Genomic DNA, 20,270 nt, shown 5'->3' with positions numbered 1-20,270 from the left:
GGGCTTCAGAAGTTGTGGCTCAGGCGTTTAGATGCCCCAAAGCATGTGGGATCTTCCTGGACCAGGGATCGAACCCGTGCCCCCTGCATTGGCAGGTGGATTCTTAACCACCGGACCACCAGGGAAGTCCCCCTCTCCTCTTCTAAGGGTAATAGCAGTCCCATCACGGGGACCCTACCCTCATGACCTCACCCAAACCTAATTACCTCTCAAAGACCTTCAAATACCTTCACTTTGATGAGCAGGGCTTCAGCCTATGAATTTGGGGGGATGCACAAACATTCAGTCCGTAAAAGCTATTGAGAGCTTGAACTCTTCCCCTAGACAGACCTGAGTGTGAAGTTGGTTCTACCACTTACTAGACTTTTAAGTCTCTTCTACAAAGTAGGGGAGATGAATGTGTCTGCCACATTGAAGCGTCATATATCTATGGTCAGAGTGACATAAAAACAAAAAGTAGAATGGTGGTGAGCAGGGCCTAGAGGATGGCGGAAATGGGGAGATGTTGGTTAAAGGGTACAAACTTTCAGTTATAAGATGAATGAGTTCTGGGGACCTAATGTACAACATGGTAACTCTAGTCAACAATACTATATTGAATTCTTGAAATATTCTCGGAGGGACTTCCCTGGTGGTCCAATGGCTAGGGCTCCGAGCTCCCAATGCAGGGGGCCCTGGGTTTGATCCCTGGTCAGGGAACTGGATCCTACATACCGCTACTAAAGATCCTGCACGCCACAACTGAGACCTGATGCAGCCAAAGAAATAAATAAATAATTTTAAAAACTGTTCTTAGAGAGTAAATCTTAAATGGTCTCACCACACATGCACAAGAAGTAACTATGTGTGATGATAAACGTGTTACCTAACCTTATTGCGGCCATCATTTCACGATGCATGCTTATATCAAGTCATTACACTGTAGACCCTAAACTTACACAATGTCATTTGTCGATTATATCTCAATAAAGCTGGAAAGAAAAGAGTAAGAGTCATGTGCTCAACACAGTGCCTGGAACATAAATATTGGTGAAGCCAGGGACACGTTGCCTAAAGCGCTTTCAGGAATGGATGTCTCTGCCCCCAGACTCACAGGGGAGGGGAGGGAGGTGGTCCTGGGCCTTTGTGGGCACTGCAGAGGGGAGGAGGTATCCCAGACAGGCTTCTCTATAAGGACAGGCCTAGGAGAAGCTACAGATTCCATCATGTCCCTGATTCATGCTGAGGTCACACGTTAGATTAGCGATATATTCCCCTAGTTCCCAAAAGAATCTGCTCCCCAGTCATCCATCTGGTCCCCTCCTCACCCCCTTTTTGCCTCTGTGTAATCACTTATGCTTTCCTTCCCTCCAGAATGCCCTGTCTCCGCACCCCACCATTTTTGGCCAGCAAAATATGAGATGTTCTTCCAGGCCTGGGGTTCAAATGGCACTTCCTTCAAGGAGCGTTTAGTCATCAACTCAGTTCCAAGGGGTGACTCTCCTTTCCCTCCATTACATACTGTCCAGACCACTCTGGGGCCAGCAGCTGCTGCCTTGCCTCGTGGTGACTTCTGGGCACATCTCAAATCCACTGTCATAAGCATCCTGGGCAAAAGAACCCAGTCTTCTTTATATAGGGTTCAGGGAATATTCAATGGGGTAATGAATAAGTTTTCTAGCCCTCAAAACCCATGGAACTTCCTGAAGTCTTGGGCCACTGAAGCATAAGAAAGAAAGCTTTCCTCTCTCTTCTCAGCTATTTTCTGGTTACTGTCTTTCAAAGAATCATAGACTGGGCAACCTTCACCCATGCGTGTCACGGTGAGGAAACCAAGGCCCAGAGAGGGAAAGAATGTCCCTTAAGGTCACACAGCAGGTTTAGTGGACTTCTGCTGGGGAGAGGGAGTAGAGTGTTGATGTTACTGTGATAATCCAGGGCCTTAATACGTGCAGCCCTTAGATCAGCCATGCCACAGTGAGCACCATGTCAGTGTTATTGCTGGCACTGTTACTACAATTCTTCTGCCCTTTGTTGTCAATCCCTGCCTCCTCTCACCAGGTCCTTTCCTTTCATTTCAGGGGAGAGAAGTACATGGAGAGTATTAACTATGCCAGAACATCTTTACAAAGCAGTGGGTGAGAAGCTGGGCTGGTAGTTAGTAACCCATCTGGGTTACTGACCCCAGTGGCCTAGGGTGATTTTCTGGACCATCACAGACCCCAGGCCCAACAAGTCAGACCTGGATGAATAACTGGGTGTTGTATTTGTCTCTGTGTTGTGCTGAAGAGAAAATGAAAGGAAACCTGCTTCCCTTTTTGCAGGTGCTAGCAGACCAGCTGAGTCTGGTGTATTGCCCTCCAGGGCTCTCAGGCCTGCTCAGCGGTCACCTCGGCTCAGTGCGTGCAGCAGCCACAGAGGGCCTCCCCAAGCTCTGTCCCTCTGTCTGTCTGTCCATCTGTCAGGCAGCCTACAGAAGCTCTCAAGCTAGGTCTTTGGGAGGACAGGGTGTCCAGAATCAGTTTCCATCATCCTTCTCCCATCACAGGGTTGAAAGCAAGATTTTCCATCTGTCCGGTTGTGTGTGTGCACGTTCAGTCACTTCGGTCATGTTTGACTCTTCGGTGACCCCATGGACTGTAGTCTGTTAGGCTCCTCTGTCCATGGGATTTTCCCAGCAAGAATATTGGAGTGAGTTGCCATGGCCTCTGTCCAGGGAATCTTCCCAACCCAGGGATCGAACTCACATCTCCTGTGTCTCCTGCACTGCAGGCAGATTCTTTACCACTAAGCCACCAGGTTGGAGGGGCATCAGAGTTATCACGGAACCGGTGAGTGACAGCTTCAGCTGACAGCCCCGTTGGGAGTGGGGAGTTGAGTCCCAGAGTCTGCATCCTACCGGGAGGTGAGACAGGACAGGCACACACACCCAGAGACCGCTTTTTCCCAGAGGAGGACTACAATTTGCCTCTGTCGTCTAAAAAAAAAATTAAATGCAAATTGGGGGCAGGTCCAGGAGAAGTACTCTGAGAATGGAAACCAAAGTTCCCTTAGTGGGCTGAGCCATTTCTCAGCTTCTATTCCATTTCCGTGTTGGTGTCTGATTGGGTGAAAAAGAGTGCAGCATCCAGTTCTGGCTGCTGAGCAAGGGATCCCTGGGTACTGGGGAGTTTTTAGTTGGGATTTCATGTGAGCAGTTAGAGAATTAACTGGAACAGTAATTCTCCTGCCCCAGATCTGACTCTAGGATCCTGTTGTTTGTCTGAGTCTTTCCGGAGAACGTGACCATTCTATTCTCAACATGATGTTCCAAATGGCCCTAACAGTTCTTTTTCAGTTGGTAGGGCTGGGTTGGCTGAAGTTTCTGTACTCACTCATTTTAGGGTCTTTGTGACCAAGAGAGTATTTGGCCATTCATTCATTCATTTACTGATTCATTCATTGAAACCACTATTTCAGTGTGCCAAGTGTACAGTGTGAACAAGAGAGATGAGGTTCCTACTTTCTCAGAGCTCTCAGTCTAACAGAAGAGATAGGTATTAGGTGATTTACAAGAGCACTGAGTAATCAGAAACGCAGGGCTCCCTGGTTTGGTAGTTAGGGAGAGCTTCCTAGCAGAAGTGAGATTTAAGTTAAGAGTAGAGGGAAGAAGGGACTTCCCCAGTGGTCCAGTGGTTAAGAGTCCACCTTCCAATGCAGGGGATGTGGGTTCGATCCCTGGTCAGGGGACTAAGAGCCCACATGCTGTGGGACAACTAAGCTCTCACACCACAACTAGAGAAGCCCTTGTGCTGTAGCGAATAGCCCACACACCACAGTGAAGACTCAGTGTGGACAAAAAATTTTTAAAAATTTAAAAAGACTAGAGGGAAGAGTAGGAGATACCCAGGCAGAGTCGGGTGGAACATTTAGATACCATCCTGTACAAAAGTTCTGAGAAAGCAAGAGAGAGCCAGGAGGAGAACGTGGCAGATGAAGCTGAGAGGAGGTGAGGGGCCAGGCCACAGAGCCTTGTGTGCCACTACAGGGATGTGGTTTTTTTCTTCTGATGGCGATGGGAAGTGTTCTCAAGCTGCTGTGGGATGCTGGAAAACTGTTTCCTCCAACTGATCATTCTAGCTATGATATCAGCCTCACGAGCCTGAGACTTCTCAGACCAGCAGACCCAGCTCAGATGTGACCACTGTGGGTCTTCCACTCACCACAGCAGATGGCATTTCATTTCTTTTTTCTACTCTCTTCCTTAGAACTTACGTCACGCGTGTTGGTTTCTCATGTCAGTGTTGGCATCAGACTGTGAGACTAAGCTGATCAGTCCACGACAGGCAGCAGTAAGCTTGGGGGAAGGAGAAATTAGGACTCACCAGGTTTCATGATCAGCACCTGAAAGTGCTTTATGTAAAACATGGATGTCATGGGACAGTTTAGAGACAGTGGGCTGGGCTAGGTTGAGTCACCCATGGGGGAAGGAAGGTAGGGTGTTCCCTTGAGGGAAGGAGCAGCTGATCCTCTGTAATCTCTTCTCAGAATCCATCTGCTGGTTCCCAGCCGTCTGAGTCAGGCTGCCAGCCAGTCTGCCTTTCCCATCCAAGGGGCATGATGACCCATCGCACACTGGGAGCAGGTGTGTACCTGGCTTTTGGGGTGGGACAACCAGGGACTCTGGCATCCCTGGTGAAGGTGGCCTGGACCAGATCAGTCCCTCTCTCCACCTCTAACGTTATACAGGTAAAGTGTAGGGAGGACACCAAAGTCAGAAAGATGGGGAAAAGAACAGGGTGGGTATGAGCTTGCTAAGGAATCTTAGCAAGTTTCCAAAAGCCTCTGTTCCTCCTAACCACATAGTGTCCTTAACACTGTTGGTATCTGGGACAGACATTCTTTGGGATGGTTCTGCATATTGCAGGGCATCTTAACATCTCTGGCTTTATAATGCTCCTCCACATTTTCAAATACCTCCTGGTGGGCCGTGGCATGGTGTGTGTGTGCTCAGTTGTGTCCAACCTCTTTGTGACCAAATGGACCATAGCCCTCTAGGCTCCTCTGTCCATGGGATTTCCCAGGCAAGAATACCAGAGTGGGTTGTCATTCCTTCTCCAGGGGATCATCCCGACCCAGGGATCAAACCTGCATCTCTTGTATCTCCTGTATTGGCAGGCGGATTCTTTACCTCTAATTGAGAACTACTAACTCCAGTGTTTATGGGGACAGGATGCATACAGCTTTGCCTTATGTCCTGCAGATGCCTGACAGAGAGACTGGATAAGTCCCCACATTTCCAAATATCTTAATGAAGCTTTTGTCCAGTGGGATGGTTTTTCTTCCCAGGCCACTCGTGGGGGCTCCTGCTGTCTCCTGGCCCCAAATGGAGCTCCCCCTGATTTCTATAGCCTCTTTGCTCACAGTGGTAACCTAACAGCCCTGTGAAAAATCTAGTGGATGAAGCTGAGATTTTATTGCAGACATTTCCAGGCCTCTTGGCTGGACAATGTCCAGGGTGGCAGGACAGTCAGCTGGCTGAGGCGCTGCTCCATTTTACCACCAGATGGAGCTCGAGAGCCCCGTTGTTTGCCGCAGGACCACTGGTGGCAGAGGAGACTGCAGAGGGAACTCATCTTAAAGAGGCCTGGTCCTTAAAGAGACAGGGCCACACACTGCGAACTTGAATGGTAATCCCTAAAGGAGACTCTCCTGATGACAATGACGCTGGCTAGGCTCTGATGCTCCTTTGTCCTCACTTTCTCGAATGTTGAGCTGCCACCTCTTGGAGCTGGTCTCCTTGACAACCTGCCCTCAGCCCCTGCAGCCCGCCCTGGACCTCACAGGGACGGGGCCAGCCTGGCTGGTGGCGTCAGAGCTCCTGGCAGAAGAGCGCGGGGCTGAGAGGCATCTGCAGAACTCTGGCTGAGACAGCAAGAAGCACAGCCAGCTTCAGGAGAATAGTGGCCCCCGGAGGGCAGAGGGCCAGCCTGTGAGCTCTGGCCCCAGATGGACTTGCCTCCGCTTCACTCAGGGCTGATAAGGTTGGAGCCGTAGAACTTTGTCTCTGGGTTCTGGGGACTTGGAGAATCCTTCTGTCTCTTCTGCCTGCCTCTTTCCAAATGCTGATGGGGACGCTGTGGTAAGTCATTTAGGAAGGGGGGGCGGTGCCAGACCCTACTGTTGATCCCTCGGATCCGCTCTCAGAAACCTCTGTGTTGACCCCTGGGTGGAACAAGCTGAGCCATGTCAGGTGAGGGCCACTTTAGCTAGAACTTGGCCCTAGACCCTCCCGAAATTGCAGCTTGCCTAGTATGCTCTTCCCAGGACGCTGGACTCACTGTGGCCCTAGCCATGGGAGTGGGGCTTCTACTCAGCTCCCAAGAAACGTGGGGGGCCGTGGGGGGAGCTTCACCACTGCAGGGACCTGGATGTCACCGGGCTTCTCTCGGCCACGGTATCGAGGGAGGCAACAAGAAGGTGAACGGAATTTTCTAGTTTACATCTTGCCATGACTCTTACATCTTTCCCATGACTCAAGCTGAGATAAACTTTGGAAGAGAAAATGAAAAAGCGGGGAGGGCTTTCAGTAAATCCGTGCTCCCTGTAGATCTCACTGCCTGCTGGAAGAGCGAAGAGGCTGGGAAGAGATGGGGAGGAAGAGGGCAGAGGACGGAACTGTTAAGCCAGACCTGCCCACTTAGAGGTGACCCAGGAGAGGCCTGGGGAATTTTCTTCTCTCCAGGCCCAAGGGCTAAGGGTGAATCTTAGAAGAGTAAACACTGCTTTACTATGCTGAGCTTAAAGGAAATGGAGCAAGGAGCCAGAACCAGGCCATCCCGGGGACTACTGGGCGGATAGGAAGCCTGAGGGGCATCCATCTGGGTGCCCACCTACGGATGGGAACACTGAGACTGGCAAGGCTCGAGACTGTCCTGAAGCATAGAAGCAGTGGGGTTTGGCTGGGACTGGAGTTCAGGAAATTGTCACTGGATTGATTGTAGCCAGCTTGTCTCAAGGATCATCTGCCCTGGTGGAGGAGATGTGGTTTTCTCTGGGAACCAGTTCTCGTTTTGCTTCATCACTGGTGGCTGTGGGGGGTTCTGGAATTACATTCCTCCTGTAGCTCTGATTTCTTCCTCCCTGAGTTTAACTTCACTCTGTTTATTCATTTTTAGTCACTCATTGCAGCCCAACACAGAGATTACCCATGTGTACTCTGGATTCAGAATCTCGGTTCATTTCCTAGCTGGCCAATAGCATACCTTCCTGTTTCTATGGGAAGGAATGGGGAGAATGGTAGTGCCTATCTCATTGGCTCATTATGAAGACTGAGGGAGGTAGTCTATGTGAAGCACATGGAGCAGTGCCTGGCACTTAAGAAGCACTCAATCAAAGTTAGCTGTCATTAGTTTTATTTATTCAGCATGTATTATTGAATGCCAGTCTATTGGGCTTTTGGCAGAAAACTGATCCAGGGGTATGGTGTAGTTACGACTGCCTTGGAGGTCTACCTGAGCCTCATTCATCCACTGGGCAAGGTGCAGTGAAAAAACATGCAGTCCCAGGTTTTGGGGTTTTTTTGCTGTGCCACACAGCCATGGGTGATCTAGTTCCCCGACCAGGGATCAAACCCTGCATTGGAAGCCCAGAGTCCCAACCACTGGACCATCAGGGAAGTCTCTCGTCCCAGCTTTTAAAGAGCTGAGCTGCCAGGAAGGGTACAAAAGAGATTTTGTCTATCAGGTCAGTTTTTTTGTTTTTAATTTGAATGCGGAGACGACCCCACCCCACCCCGACCACCTGTATATTCCACCTGCATACTCTGGTGCTCCCTGCAGACCTCAGAGTGGGGAGAGGTGCAAAAACATCCTCTTCATCACCAGTGACCCCCGCAGGGACTCCCAGGCCTTCCTGTTGTTCCCAGCGGAGCTGGGTTGCTAACAGTAAGGGGGGAAGAAAAGTGGAAATAATCTAATTTTGGTTCTAAGCATGGTCCCCTTCTTCCCACCCTGGCCAAGTGGTTGGTAGAGGCAAGAGCTGGATAATGGAGAGGTGGGGAGTAGCATACCCCTGGGGGTTATGTAAGGGCAAGACTGCTGACCTCAGATGGGGTATGTCTTCTTCCCACTTGGCCCACATCATCAGCCTGGTGCTCCTGGCAACCAACCCCTAAAAGTGAAAGTGTTAGTCGCTCCAGTCATGTCTGATTCTTTCAGACCTCATGGACTGTAGCCCACCAGGCTCCTCCGTCCATGGGATTCACCAGGCAAGAATATTGGAGTGGGTAACCATTCACTTCTCCAGGGGATCTTCCTGACCTAGGAATTGAACCCAGGTCTCCTGCATTGCAGGCCGATTCTTTATCCTCTGAGCCACCAAGGAAGCCCAACCAACCCTTAAATCCCTCTTAAATCTGCTGATGAGGCAGGAGCAGCCGCTTGCTGTGGGAGGTGAGGAGCCAAGGACAAGCTGAGTACACAAGCCAGAGGGAGGACTGGGAAGGTGGAGTGTGTTCACCCAAAGGGCTAGGCAGCAAATGGTTAGTGCAGGCTTGGAGGACGAGGTGTGGTGGGTGCTGACTCAGTGCCTTGGGATGCAGGGGCAGGTCCACACTTAACTGAATCAGGGTGGCCTGTCCCCAGGAACGTCCCCCAGCTACTCTGACAGAAGGAGGTTGCTGGCAGAGCACTTCACCTTGGGCACAACGTGGGTGAGAATGGCTCTAACTCCTTCCTTCCTAGGATGTGGTGTTGGGTCTCCCCCACCTCCTCTCCACTCAGTGCCAGGAATCCGGAGGTTTCTGTTCTGGTCTCATGTCACCCTGGTGCTTCCGCACACGTGTCCTGTAGCCAAGGTTAGAGTCAAGCCCTGTGGTGTTATTGTCCATTGGAAGCCATCCTGTGTAGCCATCAAGGGATCTTGACGTAACCACCCTTTCCTGGGACACATATGTCTGAGACAGTTGTGTGGAGATGGAAAAGAGTTTTCTAGAAGATAGTCTCTAAGCCATGGACCAGCAGAGATTTCCAGGGACCTCTGCCACCCTCCTTTCAATCCTGACAGTGGAGGTAGCATGCCTGGTGTTAAAGAGCATGAGATCCCCGCCCTCCACTTACTGTCTGGATGGGCTACTTAGCTGCTCAGGGCCTCAGTTTGCTCATCTGATAAATGGAGGGAACTGAAATGACAGTGAGGTTGTTGTGTAAACAAAGCACTAAGATCCAAGCCAGGTCTGCTGCAGGCACTCTCTGTTAATTATTAGAAGCCTTCCTTCTTATTGGTCTCCAAGGTCCCTCCCTTCCCCTACATTGTGTTCTGGACTGGAAGGTTTAGAGCAGGATTGGACAGAATGTAGGGGAAAAAAGCAGAGCTAAGGAGAGCAACTAACATTTTAGCTTGAAAAAAATGCTGAAAATAGCTTGTTTAAGCCTTTGTAGATAAAAATGTAAAATGTATGCAAATGTATGTGACTCACGCAGAAACATACATCCATGGCCTCCTCACAGTCAGTGCCCAGATGTCGCTGTCAGGCAGTGTTCAGAGAAGGCCCAGGCTGCCTTGGGGAGGGGTGGAGCGTGGGGTGTGTGTGGAGATGTTGGGGAGGGGGGCAGTATTGCTGCTTACCTGGGCTGGTATCCTGCTCGCACCTTTCTTCTGGGTTCTGTGCCTTCCGTGTGGGAAGAAGAGAGGCCCTGGGCCCTTCTCTGCTCCTCCGTCTCACCGTCCTCCCTCTGGTTCCTCCAGGAGCACGTTTGCTTCCTCTCCCATCCCAGCTCTATTTCTGGAGCATCTCATTGGAGATGCACGCCCCCCTCTCTGCCAAGCTCCAGGTGCCTGCTTGCTTGGTCCTCCCAGTCTTGTGTGCAAGTCAGAGATGGTGGGAGGGTGACAGCTGAGCAGGGAGACCCACAAGAGCCAAAGTCAGAGCCCAAGCCAGGAGGCCTGGGGTGGGGGAGAGCCCAGTGGATGCAGGGAGGGGCCCGGGTCACCTCCAGGTTGAAAAACACCCACTGTAGCCACCTGTGGATGCTTTGCACCCCCAAAGCATCTTCCCTTGCATCTTCCCCAGGGGCTTACCCCACCTCTGTGAGCCCAATGGCCCCCACCTCCCCTGGGGCAGCTCTGGAGGTGCTACCTAAGCTGTAGGGGCTGGATTCAGGCTTCCTTTCAGCATCATACAAAAGGGTCTGCTTCTCCTTTTAAGAACAAGATTTGAAACTAATACCGTACTGCACGTCAATGATACTGCTTTTCATTTTTTTAAAGAAGAATTAGATCTGTGGTTGTTTGGAATGATGAGACCAGCAGCACCACCACCACTCGCCCCCCCACCCCCTGCCCAAATGCTCTGGGATGCTGACAACACTCCCCCATGTAGAGGCCAGGTGAGCTTCATCTTGTAGGCCTGTCCATTGAACTGGGTCCCCTAAGTCACTGCTGTTAAGGCAGCTTGGGGATGAGGGGTGGAAGGGTTTGCTGCATCAGCAGAGACCTCACTCTCTGAGGTGAAAGCAGGGTAAGTGGCCCAGCACTGGGTTCCCTTGTGGGCCCGCTGCCTCCCTTCCCTGGGGTTCAGGAAACAAGCTCCGGGGCCCCTGTCCTGGACCACCCTAGCCTGACCCTCCATCCCCTCCAGTCCCTTCTCCAGGGTCCTTTGGTCCAAGGAGGCCTGCAGCTGAGTTGCCTTGGGTCTCTTAGAACCAGCACCCAGTAGAAGGCATAAAACTCCCCCACTCCAGCTTCTTCATTGCCTGGGTTTTTTTTTGGGGGGGGGTGGTCTTAGAAGGAATTTTGTTTCTAAAGGTCTCTTCTCAGAGGCATCTTGAGCCCAGACTTCCCTCAACTTGTGATTATGCACCCATGGTGTCCCTCCTTAGATGTGCTGCCTCTGGAATCCCCAGAGAAGGTTCCTGCGGGGAACCCAGCGGAGACCCTGGGGTCTCTCCTCTAACCCTGTTTGTCCTCCACGGCCCCTCGACGACCCCCTCGGCCTCCTGCCTTCCTCTGCCCGCCGCCTCCTTGGTGTGAAGGACAGGGAGCAGCCTAGCTTTTAGGTCAACGGTGTCTAAATAGACGAGGCAGTGTTAAGGTTTGGAAGGAGAGAGTCCTTGGGCAGCCAACGCTTCCCGTGAGCGGCCTGGACGTTAACCCCGTCCGCGCCGCTCCCCGGGCTTGCCGAGGGGAGGGGCCTGGCAGCTGCACTGGCCCCTGAAACTGCGCTTAGAGATCCTGGGGTGGCAGGTGATGTCACCCCTGTGGGCCCATAGGTCTCCCCGCGGCACCTAGTCTGCCGGTTGCCAGAATTTGGCCAAGCCAAGAGAGGCGGAGGAAGAGGAGTTTGGGTCTGCGTCGCTCCCCGGAAACCCCCGCGGACCCCCTCCTCGGTCACCCGCTGGAGCCCCTCTCCCGGTGGGGGACAGCCGGCTGCTCTCCGCACCTCCGCCGGGGGTCTGGAGGCGTGCCGCGGCGGGGGAGGGGGCACGGGAGCCTTGCGCCGATTGGTCGCGGCCCCCGCCCCCTGCCCCCCGCCCCTGGGCGCCGCACCGCCCCGGGGAAGTTGCTAGTTGGCGGGCGGGCTGCGGGGCCGCAGCTCCGGGATCCGCAGCGGGGCTCGCGACGGCCGCAGGGGCCGGAAGGGCTCCCGGGGGTCCTCGCCGGCCCTCCCTCTCCTCCTGGGCGGCTCGGATCGCTCCTCCCTGCTACCTGTTTCCCTGCCTCCCCCTCGCCTCCACCCAGCGCTCGGCAACTTCGGCCTGCGGGGCCCGCCGCCCGCGCCCTCCCTCCTTTGTTGTGCGATGAGGGTCGGGTTTCCGATCTGACGGAGCCTTCGCCGCCGCAGCCGCGCGGAGCCGCGGGCATGGAGCCGCTGAGCCATCGGGGCCTGCCGCGCCTCTCTTGGATCGACACCCTCTACAGCAGTACGTGTGTGCGCGCGGGCCGGGGAGGCCGGGCGGGAACGCTTCCCGGAGCCCCGCGTGGAGCCCCGACAGCCCCCGGGGTTCGCGTTGCCGGGCTTGGCTGGAGAGGGCTGGGGGCTGCGGGAACGGCCGCCCAGGTGCCTGGCGGGCCGGGAGGCGGGAGGAGCGGCTTGGCGCCCCGCGATCAGTCGCGGATGGGGTCCCCAGAGTGGACTTCCAGACGGAGCGGAGGTGAGGGGGGCGCAGTGAATCGACGGGGCCAGGAGAGCTGTGTCACCCCTCTCCCACCTGTTGTGTAACCGAGCTCTCCCCAACCCTGGAGCGGAGGGGAAGAGCCCCGTAGGGTGTTGACCCCCGCTCCCCGACTGGCTGCTCCTTCTGTGCACGCCGAAGCAGAAAGGCCATTTTGGTGAAGTCCTTGGCACCTGGACTTGCCATCTCAGGGACACCCTGAGGCCAGGGTGTTTCGGGGTAGGGGTGGGGTCGTATGGTAAGGGAGACTGTAGGTGTCGATCTCCGTGGGGGCCGTTTGGATGAAGGACCTGAAAACCCCCAGCTCAGCAGTCTTTCCTGCCAGGCTCATCATCACCCCCACCATCACCCTCCTTCCTCCCCTACCCCACTCCCTAAAAAAGAAAAAGAAAAAAAAAACCAAAACCCTTCTCCGCGTCTCCACCCCCCTCGTTCCCAAATCTGCCTCGATCATGTGATTGCTCTTGCACTGGTGCTGGGGATGTGTAAGTGATCACGCCTACCTTCTGGGGGCTTGCGCCCAGTCTTGAGCGCCCCCTTCCCCTCACCCCCTTCCCCCCACCCCACCCTCACTCTTGCTTAGGTGGCTAAAGCACTGCATTTTGCCCACCCCTCCCTTGAGACATCGTCCCCAAGCTTTCAGTGGTATAGGAAGAGAGAGGGTTCTACTGACTCCTGAAGAAGGTAATAAGTGGATTTTGCCCTCTCTGGTCGCTTCAGTGGAACCGGCCCACTTTCTCTTGCTAGGTCTCCTAGCCTAGGGTCCCAAGGCAGGGGCAGGGGTCGGGGGAGGCAGGTGGAACCAGGTTCCCCATTCTGGGCTCTAGATGCCATGGAACAAGGCTACATGTCAGGGTTAACCTGGTTCGAATGGTGGGGAGAGTGGACAAGTTGATGCCTTGAACCCCAAATTCTTGCCCTGGAGGCTTCTCAGTACTCATTACCCAGCCTCTGACCTCTGTATCCCCTTGGGTCCCCATCATTCCCCGTAGCTTTTTCTCCCCCCTCTTCTCCTCCCCCTCCATCCTTTTCCCTCCCCCCTCCCAATCTGTTTTCCCTTCCTTTCCTCCCCCCAGCAGCTCTCCTTGTGATGGTTCATTCTGCTTTGGTTTTTCAACATCAAAAGAGCAAAGCTGGATCCCCTGGGTGTCAGTCCTGCGCCAAGCCCAGCCACTCCATCTGCTCCTTCCCCTGCAGAGGCCAGCACCGTTGGGTGAAGGTCAGGGTCCACGGCTGCTGTGTGGCATGTGCGCACACATGTGTCTGCCTGATTGGGGGCACACATCTGTTCAGAACCCGGCTGCAGATCAGCTCCTGACCCCAAAAGGAGGATTAGTGACCTCCTCTTCACTGTGCACTTGGAAAAAACAGTCATAACAATGCCTCATATTCACATGCAGCTTATGTTCCTGAATATTTCTGGCTCTTTGCAAAAGCCAGTCCTGCTTTCCCTATTTCCCAAGGCATAGAATCCTATGAAAACCTGTCTCTGGCTTTCTCTTCATTGCCTTAAAGAAGACTCCCCTACCTGATCATCTGATCAATTCCAAGTTTTCCTGTCATCCTCCAGTCTACCCCAACAGCTATCTCTCCACCCCCACTCCCCCAACACATACACAACCTGGAGCAAAGCAGCAAAATTGCTTTGAAAATTTCCAACTAGAGGAAGATGGGATTGGAAAAGGGAATTAGACTGAGGGCTTCTTTGTGGGGGGTGCCTGTTAATCAGCCCTGACTCAGGCAGTCTGGCATCTGAGCTGTTATCCTTCTGCTGCTGCCTTGGCCTCTGGGCTCCTGGGGCAGCCTGGATGGGGGCGGGGGGGGTGGGCACTGGCTTGGCAGCAGTGTGAGGAGTCCTTGCCTCCTTCTTCCAAACAGCTTATTGGAGAGCTGTAGAATGAGGCTTCCTGGGGAGGTGCTGTGCAGTCATGTTTGGGCTGTTAGCCATGAAGTTTCCTCTTGACAAGAGCCTAAATTAAAACAAATACCTGAGCTGTCATTTGCCTGGCAGCATGGTTTTGTGGCTCCCAGAGGAAGTTCCCATGCCTCTCAGGAAGCTATTTGGTTACAGGTCTCACAGTCCTGGGGTGGCAAGTCCCCACAAAAACCAAATCCATCAGGAAGCATAAAGGGGGTGTACACAGGGCACAGGGTAGCCAGGATACTTCTCAGGGACGTGAAAGACCTGGTGGTAGTGATAGTAGCATCTCCAAGGACCTACCATGTGCCAGGCACTGCTGGGTGCTCTCCATCCAGTCTCTGCAAACCTTACAAGTCTGTAAGATGGGTAGTCTTATCTCCCTTTTACGGGAAAAGCGGCTGGCTAGGCTCAAATCATTACCCTAGGTCACATGATTGATAATTGACAAAGCTGGGATTCAGATCCTACCCTAGGATGGTGAGGAAGACTCTTGAGTGTCACTCAGATATGTCTAAGCTTATTCACAGTCTTGGAATGGGGGACATCTCTCACTCTGGTCCTCTGTCACAGCATTGTCCCCAAAATGGTCCAGCAGGGTAAGGGGTCTCAGTGACTCTGAGCCTCACTTGACTCTGTGTCTCTTGGAGGAACTGGAGACCGGTCCTGAAGCCAGGGCAGGGGTGTTTGAGGCTCTGTCTGATTTCACTGAGGCTGGTTGTTCTCTATGCCTAAGGTGCCAGCCCCTCCCCTCACACACTTCTTGCCTTTGGAATTGTCAGCTCATTCTTTCTGGCTTTAGCATCTGTACACACTTCCATGGCAGGTTGATGGTCCCTTGATAAGGGGTAGACAGTAGACTCCCTCTTTCCCCTATAGTTGAAGTCCTGATGGTCTGCAGTGATGGCACAAGGAGATGGGTTGGCTCCCAGCTGCTCGTGTGATCTGGGACGGACTGGAGCAATGTCTTTGCTGGTGGTCAGCTAGCGTGGTGGATGAGGGTTCCTGCCACCCCACTTCCTGTCCCTGGACCATTCATTTTCCTACATTCACATCATAGCATCAGCTTTGCCTCTCAGTGCCTTGCTTAGATTATTTCCCTGAAGCTGGTGTGTTTCTCTCTGTACGGAGCTGTTGTCTTTCTCTCTGTACGTGTTCTGCCTGTATTCTTCATTTTATCTTCTCTCTTTCACCACTCCTTCCACTAAATACTTACCACTTTCTCTTGGCTTCCTTCTGTATCATGGGATCAGGTTGGATCAAATTAAGTTCTATAGAATAATAAAAATAGGGGGTGCTCTGAAACTTGTCCCTCTGAGTGGAGGTGAAAATCTTTCACTATGTGTTCAGGATTTCTTTAAGAGAGAACTGAGGACTACATTTAAGGTACATTTAAGGTATCCCTTTGCCCATCTAGCCTCTTTTTTGTCCCAGGAGATTTAACTCTGGCCTCAAACATGCTGACTCTATGGAGCCAAGCAAAAGCCTCTATTATTGGGATGTCATAGAAGGCAGAGCATGATCATCTGTTATTAGAACCTGCCTTTTGGAGCTCACTTCTGTTACCTGAAACAGCATTTCTAAGGGAAATTTCTGTTTCCGGTGATATTTTTATGCCCCTTACAGACTCGGTGCCCTGTCTAATGGCCAGGAAACCATTTGGGGCTATGAGACTACAAACCGATCTCCAGATGACCATGAACCTGTCTCAGTTTCCCACTATATTCCTATGTTAGCTGCACCAAGGACCAAGCCACTGGCCTGACAGTCGGTGTGGGCTTGATCAGGGCAGCTCTCTTACCCAGGCCAGATCAGACTAACCCAATGTGTGCCAGTGAACACCTGCAAATGGATGCTTTCTTGTCTTGTGGCTAAGCCCCAGTCATTTTTTCCTGTCTGTCATCACCAGCCCGTAATTGACATGACTGCTGGAGTCTGATAGGTGGGCCTGGCAGAAGAATTAAGTCTCCTACTCAGAGAAATGTAGTTTTTCATCAATGTTGTGATTACTGGTGTTACTGTTCTTTAGAGAAAAGGAGTGACAAGAACATTTGTGAAGAATCAGCTAGGTGGGTAGAAGATGGGAGGAGAGTGGGTAGGAAGGAAAACTTGGGTTGTTCTCTGGGTCTGGGGGCGATTCTGACACCTTTGTTATGCACACTCCTCTGTAGAGTGAAGCTCTGATGTCTCACGTGGGTACAATGGAGATTAATTGGTTAATATTTCTCGAATGTTTTGAAGAGGACAATTGCTATTGAGTTGCTCAGCTGTCCAGCTTATCCCAGGTTTTGTCACTGAGTAGATCCACGAAAGGCTGCCAGGGGAGTTTGGAAGGGGCTGGGAAGGGTGCAAGGGGACGGGCAGGGGCAGAGTGTTGAACCAGGTTCTTCGCTGGTGCCTGGCGCAAGGCCTCGTGCTGTAGTAAGCCCACAGTAAGTTTTGGTTGCACGAGTGAGTATGAGAGGGAAAAGAAGACTTCTGGGTTCCTGGCTCCTTTAACTCCTTACTCCATCCGAAACCCCAGAAACCCATTAGCTGGCCCATTCACAAGTTTCCGGCTGTGTGGATTTGGTAATTGTAGTAGCTTGTAGTGGAGTCGGAGACCCCCCAAGGGAGTCCCACGCATTGCTGGGACTTGTGATTATGTGATTGGAAGCCTTCGCCGCCAGTGTTGGTGCTGCAGCTGTTTGGCTCGGCTTGAGCCCTTTGGGGTAACAGGCAGCTTCAGGACAAACGCGTGTCATCTCCACATCATCAGCTGCCTCGGCCGGGCCCCTGGCTCTAGTAGGCTGAGGGGATCCATGGGGCTTGTAGGACCCGCCACATTCTACCTACAGGGTCTTGGCGCTTTCCACTGAGTACCAGGGAAGAGGCCTGCAGGCTCACCTCTCTTCAGGGCTGCATAGAAGAAGTTGATTTTTCTTTTGACTTGTGGCCTTGGTCCGCGCTTGCTTGCATTCCTTTGGGCAAGATATGGCCGGATGGAGCCATGGATGCCCCTGGGGGCAGTGGGAGCATTCTGCTTGTCCCCGAAGCTGGGGGAGAACCTGATCCTATAACGGGGAAGAAGAAATCAGGGCTACAGGCAAACAATAGGATGCACCTGGATAAGAGGGTTGGGGATAGAGGCCCAAGCCTACCTCTTGCCCAGGGCATTTGGCACAGAGCCCTCTGAGATAGGGCCAGCTGGACCTGTGACCCACTGCAGATGGGGCAGCCAAATCTTTTCCCCAGGCTCAGACTTCATTTGGGCCTCTCTCTCGGTTTTCTGTCCTTGCACTTTATTCCTGTCTTCTCTTCCTGCCATTTCTTTCCCACCACACTGCTGGATGAAAAATGAATATGGGTTTACTGGCCACATAGAAACTGACAGGGTCAATGTGGTGTTTGGGAGACAGGGTGGGCTCCGTGATGACCTAATTGGTCAGGTGCCCTTCCCCCTTTCCTCCACCCTCACCTCTGAGGTCTTCATGTCCCTCAAGACCAGTGATCCTCAACCTTTTTGGCACCCTGGGTGGGAAAGATCCCCTGAAGGAGGGCATGGCAACTCACTTCAGTATTCTAGCCTGGACAGAGGAGCCTGGTGCGCTATGGACCATCGCAAAGAGTCAGACGCGACTGAAGCAACTTGAGCACGCACGTGAGCTGTGGGTTTACTCAGGACTGCTGGTGAAGAATGTGACCATAATTACCTTCATGGGATTGAAGGGCTGATCCTATTAGTGTGCTGGGCTAACCCCTTTCTCCTGGGCATTGCCTCCTGGCCAGCTGTGAGGGTTTAATGGATCAAGATCATGGAGACCGAAGATGATGTATAATTAAGCCTAGTTATTTTCCGAGCTGGGGGATAGCCACTCCCCACAGCAGTAATTGATTTCCTCACTTGTGGCCACCCTATTCAGTTGCAAGTTACCCTGGGCCTAAGCGGCATACAGTCCATCGTTTTGAGTGACTGTCTCCCTTTGAAGGTACAGCTTTAGGAGAACAATCCATTTCTGAGTGGTCTAGGGTCTGGGTGACTGTGCACTCTATGTGATGGCACCTCCAGAGTTGTGCTGTGGGACCTCTTAGGGACATATGTCTGAGCTCTGCAAAGCCACATGGAAACTTCATCCATGGGTCTCTCACAACCACTGGGCCCAAGGAAAAGAAAGCCCAGTAGTCCAGCCAAGCTCATAGATATTAGGTTTTTCTGTTTGGTTTAGGAAGAATGGAAGAAGCCATAATGTTTAACTAGTCCTACTATGTGTCAGATGCTGTGCTAGGTACTTTCTTACATTACCCTAACAACTCACCAAGGCACCTTTTATCATCCCCGTGACCTATGGATGAGGACTCTTAGGCCCTGAGAGGTTAAGCTATTGCTGAAGAGCTCCTGGTTTGAGCCGGGTCAGTTCTCAACTGCAGTTGAGTTGCAGATGGCTGCAACTCTACCTATAACCAATTCAGCTGCCAACACCCAATGATCTTAGCCAACACCCATGAGGACCTGCAATGTGTCAGCACGCCCCTGGGCGCTGCCCATGTGTTATCACTAATCCTCAACAGTCCCTACTTTATGAGGTAGGAAGGAATTATCTCTATAGGGAGGAAACTGAGACTCAGGGAAGTTAAGTAATTAATTCAAGGTCCTAGAGTGCAAGCCAGGAGCTGAGCATAGGACTGGCCTCTTTTTTTTATATATATATCTTTGTTTATTTGACTGCATCTGCATCTTAGTTGAAGCATGCAGGGTCTTTGATCCTTGTTGTGGCACTCAGGATCTTTAGTTGCAGCATGTGAACACTTAGCTGTGGTATGGGGGATCTAGTGGCATGTGAGATCAAACCGGGGCCCCCTTCATTGGGAACGTGGAGTCTTAACCACTGGACCACCAGGGAAATCCCCTGGTCTGATTCTTAAACCCCCTTTCTCCAACTCTCCCTTGCCTTTCATGGCAGCTGGTATCTTATGGAGGTTGATTGATCTGTTCATCTCTCTAACTAGAAGGACAACCGTGGAGATGGCCTTGGTTCCCCCCATAGTATTCAGACAGCTCTCAGCCTTCAGGTGCCCTGTAAGTGCCCACCAACTGGGCTGCATCTTCCTAAAGATGGCTCCCAAGGAACCCTCCCATGGTACTTGGAGCCCCTGTCCCAGAGTTACCTCATCCCTGGATTCCTGGCAAGAGGTACTCTGTGTTAACCCCAAAATAAATAAAGAGGAAGGAGAGAAAATAGACTTTGAGGGGCAGGGACGGGGAACAGCTAAGGCCCATTTTCGAGAGCAAGGCAAAGGACAAGTGGGTGGGGACTAGAGAAGGCGAGGACTTGGCTGAGCCCATGAGCATTGGCTCTGATCTCAGGCCTTTTTAAATTCACCTCCACTGTTTCCAAAGGGAAATAAAGCTCTCGGCCATAAATCAGGCCACCGCGCATCAAGGTCCTTCACTGAGGCCCAGGGCCAGGTGGGCCACAGATCCAGCTTCTGCATTTGAACTCACCCACACACAACATGCTAATGATGGGGTGGCTCCAGCACAGGCCCAGGGTCCCCTGCCCAGAGTTCAGGCCTCTGTGGAGGCCAGGATCTGGGGCCTTTCACCGTAGCAGACCCCTCTTTTGCTGGAGCCAGAAAGGCTAGGACATGATCTAAGGGCTTGCTGCAGAGGGTTGGTGTGTGGAGAGTTTTGGGGGTGATGATAAAGGGGGTGAAAGCCTGTCCTGAGCTGACCACCCAAGCAGGAGGATAAAAGTGGAGATGAAGGGAGGGGAGGGTCACCTCCATTCTCTTCCTTTCCCTTTGCTGCTGAAAATGTCACAGGCAGCTTACTTCCTTCTGAGTCTGCAGGCGTTTTTAGGAACTCCTGCTTGGTAGGGTGTAGGGACCAGTGAACCTCCCCCTCACTGGCTCTTCTGTTTGTAGAGAGGCTAATGTGAAATTTCAGCTGCCCCCAGGGTCTTACGGAGAAGGCAATGGCAACCCACTTCAGTACTCTTGCCTGGAAAATCCCATGGATGGCGGAGCCGGGTAGGCTGCAGTCCATGGGTTCGCTAAGAGTGGGACACGACTGAACGACTTCACTTTCGCTTTTCACTTTCATGCATTGGGGAAGGAAATGGGAACCCACTCCAGTGTTCTTGCCTGGAGAATCTCAGGGACGGCGGAGCCTGGTGGGCTGCCGGCTATAGGGTCGCACAGAGTCGGACACAACTGAAGCGACTTAGCAGCAGCAGCAGACA

The 20,270-nt window shown here is 52.5% G+C and overlaps 1 protein-coding gene across 4 annotated transcripts in view; it reads left to right on the top strand.

Moving 5' to 3' along the window:
- ABR (ABR activator of RhoGEF and GTPase) overlaps positions 1–20,270 on the top strand; it is a 191,486-nt gene that overhangs the window by 34,015 nt on the left and 137,201 nt on the right. Inside the window, exon 1 of one of the 4 annotated variants that reach the window (XM_081580138.1) lies at positions 5,724–6,002. The exons of 1 other annotated variant lie outside the window; for it this stretch is intronic. Coding sequence is in view for 1 of the 3 variants with exons in the window: in XM_081580132.1 (XP_081436258.1) it covers positions 11,819–11,879 (61 nt within the window). In the remaining 2 variants the exon portion in view is untranslated. Of the gene's footprint in view, positions 1–5,723; positions 6,101–11,222; positions 11,880–20,270 lie in introns of those variants that run through there. 2 more of the 4 variants (XM_081580136.1, XM_081580132.1) reach the window with 2 other exon arrangements.

This window comes from Giraffa tippelskirchi, chromosome 3, assembly GCF_054371585.1.
Source record: "Giraffa tippelskirchi isolate mGirTip1 chromosome 3, T2T-mGirTip1v1.2.pri, whole genome shotgun sequence".
Lineage (NCBI taxonomy): Eukaryota > Metazoa > Chordata > Mammalia > Artiodactyla > Giraffidae > Giraffa > Giraffa tippelskirchi.
The sequence above is the reverse complement of the archived record's forward strand: the minus strand, read 5'-3'. Positions and strand labels throughout refer to the sequence as shown.